The following is a 15295-nucleotide window of genomic DNA, read 5'->3' as shown; positions in this document are numbered from 1 at the left end:
TCACACATTTTTACAAAACAGGTCCAAATTTAAGTTTTTAAATTTTCCTAACTAGTAGATGTAGTAACATAACTACATCTCAAGGCATTTTAATTTTTGAAGTTTTTATCATTTTCTTTTGTTTTTTTTAAATGAAATGGCGATACACGGGGGGCCCTTTAGTCCCGGTTTGTGTCTCCAACCAGGACACAAACCAGGATTATAGGTTAGACCTTTAGTCTCAGTTTGTGTCACAAACCGAGACTAAAGGGGCTCATGGGGCCTCGTCCTGACGCCAGCCTGCCACCACCCCTTTAGTACAGGTTCGTGGCATGAACCGGTACTAAAGGTTCAACACGAACCGGGACTAATGCATAGCCGTTCGAACCGGCACTAATGGTACCATTAATACCAGGCTAAAATTGAACCGGGACTAATGTGTCTCATGTAAGGTCCTTTTTCTACTAGTGTCACAATTACCACCATTTGCTCCTTTATTGAGCAATCTCTAGGCTCATCAATAATTATTGACAAATTCTTATCTCCAATGTCATTCTTGATAACTTGGCTTATCTCCACTGCAAAAGATGAACTCCTCGTAGTAGAAAGTTGGCATAACATCTTAGATTGATGAAGCCATAAAAAACTCCTCGTAGTAGAAGTTGTCGCAATAAAAAAGGTACCTACATGGTGTGCCCGATCGGTCCTTGCTATTCCATCTTGATTAATATATATGTATGTATACTTTTTTTTTGCTATATAGTGTGTATGAATACTGAGATATTGGCACAAGAGAGCAGTACTACCATATACTGTATATTTTGATCGCCATTACGTAGTGAGTACGTACACTGTACATACCCAAGTTCATCCATAACAACTCAAAAAAAGAAGCACTGCAGCGTCAGGACCTGGTTATACATCACTGCACTGTATATTTCCGTTGTGGAGGCTGGGCCTCAGGACGGTGCGTGGTTCCCCCGACCCAAAGGAATAGTGTGCACACTTTGGGTGATGGGTGGGAGAGAGAGGAGGAGAGGGATGGGAAGATGGACTGCTCACAATCATATGGGTGGGCCTGGGCCTCCGTCTATTTGTCTCATCCATCGATCGGATTGCTCATTGCATTTGTGCCGTGGGTGGTGTCCGTCCGTTGGCTGGCTGACCGACCGAATGTATCACTCCAAATTACATACTACTCACTCTCTTGTCTCAAAAAAGAATTTACGACTCACTCCGTCCACAAACAATCTAACAAAAACGTTTTACCTTGTGGGAAGGAGGGAATAGCAAAACTTTACAACTGCATACACTCTCTTAGTATAATCGAATAGTGAACTTATGAACAACGTCGTTTTCCTCCAATGGAGACAAATGCCATTTCTGGGATAGATTTGGTAAACAAAAAGAAACACAAAAATGGTAAGTGAGATACAATATAATCGGATCGATCACCAACGAGTGACGATGAACAATTTACTGTGCTCGTGGATTGGCCGTCCAATCTCCCTACCAGCGACTCCACATCCTCTTAATTAGTTGGTCCATGTGGCAAAGGCATTGGCGTTGGAGGCGCTTTGGCTCGATCATTACACCGGCCGAGCAACAAAGAGAAAAAGTTTATGTCATGTTATATATGAAAGGTCGAGGAAGCTTCCTTGCAAGCTCCAAAGGTGCATACGCCTCCTAAGCTGCTTACATTCTACGGCGTTCTGTAAAAATGCCTCCAAAGGTGCATACAACTGAGGCACTTTGTAAAAACGCCACCTTAAGCATGATTTTGAGGCGTTTAGAGAAACGCCTTCGCCAAAATGCCTTCTTTTCACAACCGTGTTGTAGTGCTTGCAAGCTCCATGTTCGTTTTTTCTTTTATTGATTGAAGAACATGCAAGATCAGTGCTAACGTTTGGAGGAAGACATGAACATGCATGATGTGGGGAATTGTTTTTGGATCGTTCTACAGGAGCACGTACGTGCTGGCTCCCTGTTTCATTGGCCCTTACGTCTACGTGTATGAGCGGGCATGAATGTGACCGGCCGCAAGGCGTGTACCACCCTACCTACCGCTGCCGCCCGGCCAACCCGGCCTGCTCAACAGTGTGCTGGCTACCGATGTTCTTCTACTGCTGAAGCAAACAGCTATAGGTGACGATCTTCACGCTAATCAAGCGTGTTAAGGTCAACGTCGATGCCTCTTTTGACATTGTCACTATGGAGGGGACTGCCGGAGCAGTGATTAGAGACAGGAAGGCGTGTTCCTTGCTGCTAGTAACTCCAAGCTGGATCATGTGCACGGTGCCACTTCTGCCAAGGCCGGTGGCCTGAGGTTAGGGCCAGTTCTTTTGCTGGCTTCCAGAATAAGCTGTGAAGTTGCCTCATACTTAGCTTATGTTAAAAGTCCAACCAGACGACGAGTTGAACGGAAGGAAGGGGGGAAACGAACGCCTCATCGGATAGGACGTGGCAGACACTAGAGACGGCACGCAGGACGGAGACTGCGCTCTCAGCTAAATCAGTACTGCATGCATGAAACTGATAATGCTATATCCAGGAGAGGAGAGATTAATATATTGTATACTATACTATACTGTGCACTACTCGTCACCATTACATAGTGAATGAATACACTGTACATACCCGAGTCCATCCAATCCATACGAAAGCATAGCAATATTTCCGCTGCGGAGGCCAGGCCCGCAGCTAGCGGCAGGACAGCACGGCCATGCGATGGCTGCGGAAATAGCAGGTCTTGGAGGAGGAGGATGGGAAGGAATGGACTGCTCACAATCACATGGGTGGGCCTGGGCCAGGGCCTCCCCCGTTATCTCATCCATCCGCTGGCTGATCAGCCGAATGGATAATCCCAAATTAGCAAAAGTTTACAACTCTTGAGGTACTAGCTACCAAGAGACCCTCGCACTTGCTGACGCTCTAAACTGCAGAGGGATATATGTCGTCTCATACTGTAAAGTGGTGGTTGAAGACATCAAGAACCGTACCGAGCTATGGAGCAATTATACATGAACTAATAGAGCATTGTAGTGCTTTTACTCTGTGTAATTTCGTTCGTGAGTTCAGGAGCTCGAATTTCGAGACTTAAAATCTAGTGAAGCATGCTTTATATATTTGGGGACTGGACGCCATGTCTGGTTTGGTCAACTTGGTGACCTTCGTTTCGTCCCTGCAAACATTGTGACATCATAAAAAAAAAGCTTTGCAGGATTGTCTCAAAAATCAATAAATATTTTACAACTACATACACTCCACTATTTGTTCACCCTGAAACTGGCTAACAGACCCCGCCCTCAGCTCGCCAGCGATCATCAGAGAGAAGACACACAAAGTGCAGAAAGAGAAAAAAATTGTACTGTGTAACCCTGCACAATTTTTCTATTCCTTCCTTCCTTTTATTCTTCAGCACAGAGAGAAGGCCCTAACGGCCGATGTGAACCACCCACAGCGGTCTTTTGGGCTCGTGCCATCCCACGAGACAGATTGTGCGGGCGTGGACTATGCCATCACCTCCTAAACCGGATGCCCTACTTAGCCGTGCCATCCCACGAGCAGGCCAGCTCAAATGCAATATTTCCTGTGCGGAATGCACATTTGATTCAACATTTCAAAATGGAAAAAATTGTAGATCAAAGCAAGCTTATGCTTTTAAATTATTTTTCTACAAAAAAGACATAGTTTTGGCTTGGCTGAAAGGAATCGGTCTACCGTAAAATATTTTAGTGATCATTTGGAAAACACACACAAGCCCACGCGCGCGTGTGAGATCTTTCACTTGTATGTGCAATAGGTAAATAGGTAACCAACATCATATATCTTGTACTACACCCGAAAGGCTGAAACCCTATCCCGAATGCTGATCATTCACTAACGCACAATGGAGAACATAGGAGGAAGTGACATCTTATTTCAGGTGCTCAGTATGGCTTCAGACTTCTGACCAAGGTACTGTTGCCAGGTCTTGCCGGAGCCTTTTTCTTGATGCTGACCGTCATCTTCAGAGCAAACATTCTTGGGTCCATCGTAGTAGACAATATCTGTGTTAGCATTTGCACGCTTCCAATTTGTTGGAAGCTTTAGATAATTTTCATAGAAGGCTATAGTCATTGCCAACCTGATTCTGTCCCTGAAAATGGATGTATCGAAAATGGTGTTATAATATACCTAGGTGAATATGATTTTCTAATTTATGCCGATGATGGATATTTTTACCCGGAACGCATTTTGGTTCACTGACCTTTGATTAGCTACGTTGACAACCTTAGACCAGAATGCGATAGAGTGAATCAGGTTCCTCTTTAGATTACGTGGCTCCACCAGAAGCACATCAAAATCAAGTAAGCACGGGTTCTTGTCATAAGGTTCATATACCAAACCTTTTGAAGCCATTCTTTGAACAGCATTCAGTGTTGGAAATATGCCCTAGAGGCAATAATAAAATGGTTATTATTATATTTCTTTGTTCATGATAATTGTCTATTGTTCATGCTATAATTGTGTTATCCGGAAATCGTAATGCATGTGTGAATACATAGACCACAACATGTCCCTAGTAAGCCTCTAGTTGACTAGCTCGTTGATCAACAGATAGTCATGGTTTCCTGACTATGGACATTGGATGTCATTGATAACGGGATCACATCATTAGGAGAATGATGTGATGGACAAGACCCAATCCTAAGCATAGCACAAAGATCGTGTAGTTCGTTTGCTAGAGCTTTTCCAATGTCAAGTATCTTTTCCTTAGACCATGAGATCGTGTAACTCCTGGATGCCGTAGGAGTGCTTTGGGTGTACCAAACGTCACAACGTAACTGGGTGACTATAAAGGTACACTACAGGTATCTCTGAAAGTGTCTGTTGGGTTGACACGGATCGAGACTGAGATTTGTCACTCCGTATGACGGAGAGGTATCTCTGGGCCCACTCGGTAATGCATCATCATAATGAGCTCAAAGTGACCAAGTGGTTGGCCACGGGATCATGCATTGCGGTACGAGTAAAGTGACTTGCCGGTAACGAGATTGAACAGGTATTGGGATACCGACGATCGAATCTCGGGCAAGTAACGTACCGATTGACAAAGGGAATAGTATACGGGATTGATTGAATCCTCGACATCGTGGTTCATCCGATGAGATCATCGTGGAACATGTGGGAGCCAACATGGGTATCCATATCCCGCTGTTGATTATTGACCGGAGAGTCGTCTCGGTCATGTCTGCATGTCTCCCGAACCCGTAGGGTCTACACACTTAAGGTTCGGTGACGCTAGGGTTGTAGAGATATTAGTATGCGGAAACCCGAAAGTTGTTCGGAGTCCCGGATGAGATCCCGGACGTCACGAGGAGTTCCGGAATGGTCCGGAGGTGAAGAATTATATATAGGAAGTCCAGTTTCGGCCACCGGGAAAGTTTCGGGGGTTATCGGTATTGTACCGGGACCACCGGGTGGGGCCACCTATCCCGGAGGGCCCCATGGGCTGAAGTGGGAGGGGAACCAGCCCCTGGTGGGCTGGTGCGCCCCCCATGGGCCTCCCCCTGCGCCTAGGGTTGGAAACCCTGGGGGTGGGGGGCGCCCCACCTGGCTTGGGGGGCAAGTTTCCCCCCTTGGCCGCCGCCCCCCCATGTAGATGGGATCCCAGGGCCGGCGCCCCCCCAGGGGGTCTATATATAGTGGGGGAGAGGGAGGGCAGCAGTACCCTAGCCCCTGGCGCCTCCCTCTCCCTCCCGTGACACCTCTCCCTCCCGCTTGCGCTTGGCGAAGCCCTGCCGGGATCCCCGCTACTTCCACCACCACGCCGTCGTGCTGCTGGATCTCCATCAACCTCTCCTTCCCCCTTGCTGGATCAAGAAGGAGGAGACGTCTTCCCCAACCGTACGTGTGTTGAACGCGGAGGTGCCGTCCGTTCGGCGCTCGGTCATCGATGATTTGGATCATGACGAGTACGACTCCATCAACCCCGTTCACTTGAACGCTTCCGCTCGCGATCTACAAGGGTATGTAGATGCACTCCTTCCCTCTCGTTGCTAGTAAACTCCATAGATGGATCTTGGTGTTGCGTAGAAAATTTTAAAATTATGCTACGTTCCCCAACATTCAGAACATCCATACTGATGTAATCACCAAGGCGCTTGCTACAATCTTCAGCAACACCGATGCCGTAACTGCCTAAATCAATGCGAACAAGGTCTTCAATTTTTCCCTGGGTAGGAGAGTGATGTTACACATAAGGTAATGCGGAGATACTAAGAAAATGCTTGCTTTGTGTATACTTGGACGTGATAGATTATGCTTTGTGTTGCAGAATTGGATTTGCATGCTCAAAATGTTCCATGGACCTATGCATTATAACCCTGGAAATATGATCCTATTAATAGCCAGCAAAAAAAATGAGTCACTTACAATAAGCAGGTCTATTCTGTTGATTGATCTGATATCTTCAAAAACATGGGTAAATCTGTTTCGTGCAAATTAAAGACTGGAAAATTTTCAATCATTTAACAATACTAATGCAAATGGTCCATACAAACTTCTCCCAATAAATTTTTTATGTGCAATTGGGGCATTCTATCTAAACTATTATCAGTTACTACTCACTATGACAGCTTAGATGATTGAGAGAGGGAACCAGCAACAGAATAGAACCTATACTCTGGCAGAAAAGGTCTTAATGGGATAAATGGTTCTTTCTTGGGAAGTTCCGTAACAGGTTTGAATAAATACATAAGACATATGCATATAGTACCTTTATGATTGAGTCTTCTGAGATATAAACATATCTCTTTCGCGGGAGCTGAGTTGTTGTGATAATGATTGGTGACAATTCATTGCGGAGTGCCCAAAGAAAGTTTCCTTCTGGAGTGGTAAAATTTAGCTTATCCTCGATTTCCTTTTGGCTGTAGAGGTAAGAAGTATGAGGACACAAGAATTCCAGCAATAAATGAGCATTTTTAATCTGTGTGCTCACCTAGTAATAGTAATATTTGAATCAGCTGGTAGTACTGATTTTAGCTTGTAGTAGGGCAATTGATCATTGCCTCCTTCAGGTATCAAGAAATTGAAGGATACATCATGCGGATGGCTGCCAAAGAAGGACAAGGAAACACGATGGCCATATAAGACACCACTCAAAAAGTACTTGGAAGACAAGACACAATTCTGGCATAAGTTCTACTATATCACTAGACCACATAGGTGAAACACTCCGATACCAAATTAAGGGTTATCACTTTTATACAACATGGGGTTTGTCACTTGATATTACATGCAAGTAATCATGAAGCTTCATGCAAGTAATTCAGACAACCGGTTTGGATGATAGTCCAGTAATAGGATAGGTGTTTAGTCAACTCGTTCTATTTTCGTCGGTTGTGCCACTTTATACTTTTTTGTTCAGCTCTATGTGAGCTTGTTCTGGATTACAGACTTTTTGGTCACTTTGTTTAATAAAGGGGCTGCATGCAGCACTCTGATGCAGAGGTCGGAGGTAATCCTCCTTTTCTAAAATAGAATAAAAAAAACATGAAGCTTCATCATGCAGAACAAAATTCTTGTACATCAGTTGCAGAAAATTCCGGTAGTCACAGTTGAATGTTATCGTGCCAATTTCCTTGTAATAAAATTGCTGAAATGCACGTGTGAAACATAGAAGCTGCACCTTGAGCTGGACAGGGTGGAGTTTGTGAGCACAGCAAGAGTACGAAGATCCAGACAGCTTATCCAGGAGAAGACATCTACACTCGTAACCTCGTGGGACAGTTCCTGCCGCGGGTAAACAATCCCAGCTATAGTAAATATCATATGCATGCGAGAAATATACAGAAAATACAGATAACAGGGAGCTCCAGAGAGCCGGGAGCAAGACGGGCATGGCGAAACGAGCTGGCGGCATGTAGTACCTCGGGGTGGCGCAAGAGGTCCAAGGGGACCCAGGTGCGGGCTGTGCGGCCGTTGTCACGGCCGGCTGGGTGGCGGAAGTGGGTGGTCGGCAGGAAGTGGAGGCCCACGAGCGCCAGCTTCGGCATCGGCGCCGGCTCGACGTCGGTGTGGATGACGCGCTGCCAAAGCCGGAGGCTGCTACACTCCCTCGCCCTCGCGTTGACGGGAGGCGGGCGGTGGTGGGAATATAAATGGAAACGGTTCCAGCTTGGGAGTCTTCGTCGCCGTGGGTCCTTCGCGCGAAGCCTTTTGGATCTTGTGGCGATCAGGCGTTGCGATTTATGTACTGTTCTTGGCACTGCTTGGCATCGTGTTCCATCTCAGGGAAAGCATGCCCTTGTTTGTAACAAAAGATTTTTTTAAATAAGTTTCATAAGGTTTTTTCTTTCGTTCTGAAAAGCTTATTGATCTGCAGAGTTATTCTTTCACTAGGGCGTCAAGGGGGGACATGCATGTTCAATGGTCAAGGCTTCACGGGAACACCTTAGCTAGGCTGGTTATCCGAAATTGTTTGGATTCAAAATTTGGTCTAACTTTTCGTTAAGGTAGGTGGGAGGGAGAGATTTACCTACCAACGTACAATCACCAACTCCCCTTTAATAGTCAAGATTAGAAAATATGCCCGTGTGTTCACCGGCCTGTCCAAATTAGAATAACTATTGGAGAAAAACAAAATTGATTGAAAAATAAAAAGATACAAAGTTGATTAACATTTAGTAAGATGGCACATTTCTTTTGACGGAAAGTTTAGTATTAATTAACATTATCAAATTGAGATGAATTTAAAATAATTAGAATTTCTCGAGCATGAACGTTCACCTCTACGGTTGTATTGTATTGTTGATGGGGTACAGAGTACAGGTTGATCTAACTTGAGATTGTATGTGTGAATGAATCTACCTCTACGGAACCCCCTCGGTTGTATAGACACCGGGGGTACATAGAGTTACACCTAGGTCGGTTACATTTGGGAATAAACATGCCGAGGATCACAATTGTGCCTTGGAGTGTGCGAAAAATCTATGGAAGATTCCATCTAGATTACTTCACGATGCTTGACGAATGCAACCCACTGGTTGGTGGTTTGGGGGTCCTCGGCCCAGCCCATATCTGGGAGCCAACGTGTTTAGCACCACCTATCCAGGACACCATCAGTAGCCCCTGAACCGGTTTTCAAGCCGAGGACACTGCTCGGCCTCTTCAAGTTGTTCATCATCCTCAGTCTTCGGCATTGAAAACTGGTTCAACGATTTTTCAATGTGCCTATCTCCAAAGTGACTAGAATTTTGTCGGAATAGTATACCTCTTGGACATCCAAGGAGCCCCAACTAATCTTTCCCCAGACGTATTCCTCCCTTTGTGAGCTTCGAAAACCCTTCCATTGCCTGGTTAACTTAACAGCGAAGTCTTCCCATGCTGGGATGGGGGCGCCGGTTTGGTCGCCTTTTGACAACTTTGACCAAACGAAACGCCCCCACGTAGTGCACAACCGAAGGGCCCATTCAGTAAACATTATGTTGTGTTAGCGCAGCACGAGGCCATTGTTATTGGCACCTCTTGTCAATAAAGACATCGTGCCCCGGATTTTCGGCGGCATCATCTGTAAAAGCTCCTCGATTCGCACTTGCATGTAACGCACGTCGTGTTGGGATCTTGTAGTGCAGTGCACCTCTTCCGTGCCTTTACTGACTTAGAAAAGGCACATAGTGAAAGCATTCCAGCTTCACGCCATTCACTCACTCTTGCTCTCATCATCCCAAATGCATAAAGAACAAAGCAATGTGCAGTTCCATAGTTTGACATCCAAACAAGATTTGGAATTGAAACCTTATTGAGATTCCATGAGCATCCAAACAATCGGATTCATATTCATGCCATTACAGTTTCTTTACAGAAATTTCAGTACGGAGGCCTCCTACACAAACATACAAACGCATCGTTTATGTTTTTCTTCAAGATGTTTTTTTTTGTGCGTGACCATGGGATGTGTTTTTTTTCTGTGTGAGGGGAGGTGGGAGGGGGAGTTTTACCTACCAACATACAATCACCAACTTCCATTTAATAGTAGTGACTAGAAAATATGCCCGTACGTTCACCGGCCTGTCCAAACTAGAATAATTATTGAAGATAAACATAAGTGATTGAAAAATAAAAAGATACAAAGTTGATGTAAGATAGCATATTTATTTTGACTTCAAGTTTAGTATTAATTAGCATTATCAAATCGAGATGAATTTAAAATTATTAGAATTTCTCGAGCATGAACATTCACCGGCCTGTTCAAAAGGATGTTGCATTCTATAGTCCAAAAATGATTTCTTAAAATTATATTTCATGTTGTTCGTTGACTTAGAAATAATAATTACTCTATTCCCGAGAAATAGCAGATTGATATATTACTCTGTGCAATGCAGTTTATTGTGATTTTGAAAGAAACTATAAAAAGGTTTGCATAGGTCATTACTGAAGTTGGACAAATTTGCAAATTCCATACCTAAATATTTTATAAAAAAACATCTAGTTTGTGAAGTTTTTGTTCCGAGCATATCTAAAGAATTGAGGGAAAAATATATTGCGAGACTAATATCCATAGAAATAGAAGCACGAAGCAGGTTAAAGAATATTCAAACTTTTATGTTTCTTTCATTCTTTTTCGCTCACGTTGTAAACACCTACAAAACCTCACCTCATCTTAATGAGAAGTTGGTGACCGAGGAAGAAAGACCTTTGATAAAACAACCAAGAAATCCATGTACTAACATAGCCTAAAGATATTAAAATTTAGCACAACAAAATTCTAGTTATGCATGTGGTTACCGAGAACAATTTTTTTTCTTCACATAACTTTGATATTCAAAAAAATTGCCGGAATTATTATATCCCTATATATGTAGATGATAACATTTCACTTTTTTCGAAAATAAGGATATTCCCCGGCAGAGCATCAGGACGATGCATGCAGCCATAGATGATAATTTTCTTGCCTGTTTGTTTTTTGGAAAACAGACGTCGACATGTGTGTCAGTGCCTTTCTCTTTGCTTTTCCTTGAATGAACATATGGGGCGCAACATCATTTTCCCTGTTAATTGCACCAAAGTTTACCGTGTATGGCAGAGCCCACAATTCTATTCACTTAATTGAGATTTAATGCTAGTATAGTTTCTTCAGCCCACAATATTCCATTGATGAATAGAATTGTTTCCCGAAATGGAAATCCGGCTTCCCACGAAACCGGTTAATCAATGCCCACTTTGCACGTATAGTCACCCGGCAGAATTTGTGGAGCCTTTTCTTCCTTTCATCAATTTGATGAGGCAGCTTTGTCTCAATTTTTCTTCTTCTTTTGATGAGGCAGCTTCGTCTCAAATTTTCTTCTTCTTTTGATGAGGCAGCTTTGTCTCAACTTTTCTTCTTTTGATGAGGCAGCTTCCTTATTTTCCAAGGTACAAAGGAGCGAGGAGGGCAGGGCACTATTTAAACGAGCTTGCTGACTACCACCGCATATCATCATAAGCTACTACTAGCTAGCTGAGCTGGGTGCTGCAACCACGTAGAGGAGTTCAGCAGTCATATCTATATTATGGAGTTATTACGGCAGCTTGCTGATTCCGGCGTCCACGCCTCGCCGGCCTCGGCATTCTCCTGGTGGGTACCATCCGGCGATCTACTGGCGTCGGCGTCCACGCGGCGACCATTGAAGCTGTCCGGGACTTCCTGATCCGCTTCAACGACGAGGGGCGAATCCCATGGGTCCGGATCTACCACTCCTTCCCGGCTTGGCAGCAAGAATGTGAGTAACCCACACGTACTTAGCGCTGAATGTGAGCAACCACATAGAACTCTGATCCGGCTGGCCAGGGATCCAATTCCATGCCCCCACTCCCATGCTATTGGCGCTGCCTCCTCGCATCACCTCTCTTCTTCCTCTAAACTTCTCTGGCGATTTTCACAAACAAAACGCGGGCGCGCGCGCGCGCGCACACATATGATGATAAGACTAACACACGCGCACACACATACACAAGCAAGAGCACCAAAGACTTTGCCATGAGGCTTTCTTCCTTGGTATACACAAACGCTACATCTTTTCTGCTCAGCCCTCACGGTCTCCATACACAAAGACATTAGCAACACGGCCAGGCAAAACACCCTGGTCCGCGCTCATGTCCAACTACTCCACCAATGCGGCTGCATGCAACCTCCATCATATTACTGCACTAAAAGATAACTTATTTAGAAAAATGTTCAAATAATTCTAAATAGTTTGGACGTATTATTTTTGGAAAAATCATATAAAATAAATTGTATTTCTGGTTATAAAAATATTTATATAGTTTAGAATATCATAAATATTGGTGAAATTACAATTCATAAATATTATTTTAATTATAAAAACATTTGAATAATGATATGCACATTTTCATAATTTATAATTTTGTTGTTTAATTATTTTTCGTATAACTCAAAAATATCCTTAATTATGGACAAAAATACTATGAATATGTACATCTGTCTATATTTCAGTTATGTAGAAATTATGCATATGTGCCATGGGTGAAAGTTATCACAAGCGAAAATCAATAAAAAATTCAATATTTCAAAATTGCGTGAACATTTTATAAATAGATTATTTTATTTCTACGTATAATATGTATAACACACGAATATTTGAAATATTTTTTTATTACTGTGATTATAGTTGACAAACTTTTTACAAATTTCTAAAAAAAAAGCAAACATGCCCAAAATGGGCTTGTTCGATGAGAATTTGTACTATAAATAGTACGAAAATATTTTTTTACCAATATTTTATGTGGAGCAAGGAGTGCCCACGGATATTGCATGCGTATCATACACGTGCACGCATGTACATTGAAAACTGTTGGCTAAAAGAAATTTTAACAGGCGAATGGCCGGTTAATTGATTAACTGTATATTAAGCTAGCTCAATGTGTACGTGGATGCAATTGCACTGCATGGCCATGCAAGTTTGAGATGGGGTTACGTACATGGAGACGGAGCGCACCGGTTGTACACGAGCGCACCGGTTGATCGGTTATATGCATGAAAAGACCCACGTACTGGCCGGTAATGCTAATATGAATGTGTCCCATTGTACGTACGCGTACCAGAATACGTGTCCGGCTCGCCGGTATGTGCGTATATCTAATACCGGCCAGCCCGTGTTTATACGTACTCAAATACCACGAAGATCATGCATTAAGCGGAAGCACTCCAGGCCCGTGTGCAGTCATACGCCAAGGTACGTGCGCCATGATATTTGCTTCTTTTTTTTATGTGCAGCCGTGTGCGCCAAGAAGAATTGAGGAGATAAGCACCAGCAGAAGGGATAGATGATTTGAACTGTATCCCTTGTACCCAAAAGATCGGAACGGGACGGCGGCTGGTGCAGGGCCACATCCATCCGTCTCCCTGTATATACCCATCACATCCATCTGTGTTGTGTTAGAAGGGAGAGGGGGAATTGATGAAATAGTTTGTTGTATTGCTTCAGCCTCGTGGATGATGTAAGTATATATATATATATATATATATATATATATATATATATATATATATATATATATATATATATATATATATATATATATATATATATATATATATATATATATATATACTTGGAGGCACGCAGCACATCCATCCCTTGCGCACACATTGATCCATCCACGCACGGCCAGAGGGAGAACGAGGCTTCAGGAGAGGAGCTCGGAGATCGATCCGGCTAGCTCGGCTGCCTCGCGGGGCACCAGCGAGGAGTTCATCATCATGCCGATCATCTTCTCTCAAGGTGAGGGCTAAAAGTAATCTCTCCTATCCCTCCCCTCTCTACACACCTCCACCATGGTCATGGAGTTGTGGCCACACGGTCGGAGACGGAGCCGGCCGCTGCCTCTATCTGCTGAAGACGACGATGTGTCGGGGCTGCCGTTCGTGCGCGGTCCCCGGTGCACTACTCACCGGCGACGACTCTCGCGAGGACGGTGACGACGTGTCGGGGTTGCCGTCCATGCACAACCCCGGCTCACTCTCCACTGGCGACGACGAGCCGGGACCGCCGTGTTTGCACGGCCTAAGGCAGGCCCGCCACTCACGACGATGACGTGCCGGGGTTGGGCGCCCTCGGCGCACTCTCCGCACATGACGACGACGTCCGGGGCCGCCGACCATGCGTGGCCTCCGGCGCACCCTCCTTCGCCGAGTCCGCCGGCAACGCCATTGTGCCGAGACTCGGCGGCACACATCGTTCGACTCGGCGCACTCTAGTGTGCCCCTTCTACTTACACCATCGGCGGCGCCAAGGCGAGGCACCGCCGCATCGCGAGGCCTTACACGCCCCGTCTCACTGGTCCATGGAAGCGCCATGGTCTGGTCGGGACTTGTCGACACGCATCTCAACTCGGCGCCATCTAGTGCGCCACCCCTTCTACCTACGCCCATCCACGGTGCCTGGTCGAGGCTCCGCCGCATCGCGAGGTCTCCTTTGCCGCTATCTCGCCGATTCATGGAGGCGCCATGGGCTGGCTGGGACCTGGCGACATGGTCCGTTCGACGCACTGGTGGCGGCGCGACACTTGACGAGTCACAATGACTCATCGTAACCATGGAGACGGCGCGGCGCTCGACGAGTCACGATGACTCGTCGTAACTATGGCGGCGGAGGCATCATCCGATTGGGGTCGGGACACGCTTAGGCGTATCTCGCAGCCTCCCTCTTCATCGGCACCAACACGTGTCACACGTGCCGGGGTCCGCTCATGTCTAGCGGCTCCCAGTCCGGATGCATCCGCCGTGGAGGCGAACTCGGCATCACCGTCTGCACTCCCGTGTTGGCGGCACACACTCATTGGCGTGCGGCCATCTACCATCGCCGGCCGCACCGGACGACACGAGGTGGCGACTTCCTCCGCAATTGGCGGCGGTGTATGCGGTCATCGACGGATGTGTGCACCATGTGCCGCATGTCCATCCGTCCCTTTTTCTCCTTTCAACATCTACTCCTGCGGGACATACCCCTCGCACTCCCGATGAATCTACAATGTCATTGACGACGTCCAAGCCAAGCCAACCATGCATGCTACTTCCACAACCACATCGACGCCGCTCAACACCGACGAGGCAAGACGGCGTAGGCGGGCGTGGCCGGAGCAAAGGCCACATTTTCGACGGCGCGTGTACCACTCAGTACACGGACTCTGCCGCCGACATACACACCACCACCACCATGCATGAGGAACGCGAAGCGAAGATTGAAGACGACGACTGCGCAGCTTAATCGGAGGTGTCCCACCGTACTATCCACGGGAGTAATTAACCGGGGGCTTTCCGAGGCCCCCCGGG

The 15295-nt window shown here is 45.5% G+C and overlaps 1 protein-coding gene across 1 annotated transcript; it reads right to left on the bottom strand.

Annotated features, from left to right (window-relative positions):
- Nucleotides 1-3900: 3900 nt before the first annotated feature.
- Nucleotides 3901-8018, bottom strand: LOC109774342 (uncharacterized). Its single transcript, XM_020333060.1, has 7 exons — nucleotides 7893-8018; nucleotides 7652-7755; nucleotides 6962-7075; nucleotides 6740-6890; nucleotides 6089-6196; nucleotides 4229-4413; nucleotides 3901-4117 (listed from the first exon to the last, which is right to left on the bottom strand). Exons 1-7 carry the CDS (start codon nucleotides 8016-8018, stop codon nucleotides 3901-3903), a joined length of 1005 nt encoding a protein of 334 aa, XP_020188649.1.
- Nucleotides 8019-15295: the final 7277 nt, after the last annotated feature.

The sequence above is a fragment of the Aegilops tauschii genome, chromosome 4 (assembly GCF_002575655.3).
Source record: "Aegilops tauschii subsp. strangulata cultivar AL8/78 chromosome 4, Aet v6.0, whole genome shotgun sequence".
In the NCBI taxonomy this organism is placed as follows: Eukaryota; Viridiplantae; Streptophyta; class Magnoliopsida; order Poales; family Poaceae; genus Aegilops; species Aegilops tauschii.
This window is presented reverse-complemented; position numbering and strand designations above follow the sequence as displayed.

Bases quoted from the DNA above. Each gene is read 5' to 3' on its own strand.
- LOC109774342 (XM_020333060.1), bottom strand. From the start codon at position 8,018: ATGCCGAAGCTGGCGCTCGTGGGCCTCCACTTCCTGCCGACCACCCAC. The intron at 6,197-6,739 runs GTACTATATGCA...TCTCCTACCCAG, and splicing joins CAGAAGACTCAATCATAAAG to GGAAAAATTGAAGACCTTGT. The intron at 4,118-4,228 runs GTCAGTGAACCA...ATCCATTTTCAG, and splicing joins GTCAACGTAGCTAATCAAAG to GGACAGAATCAGGTTGGCAA.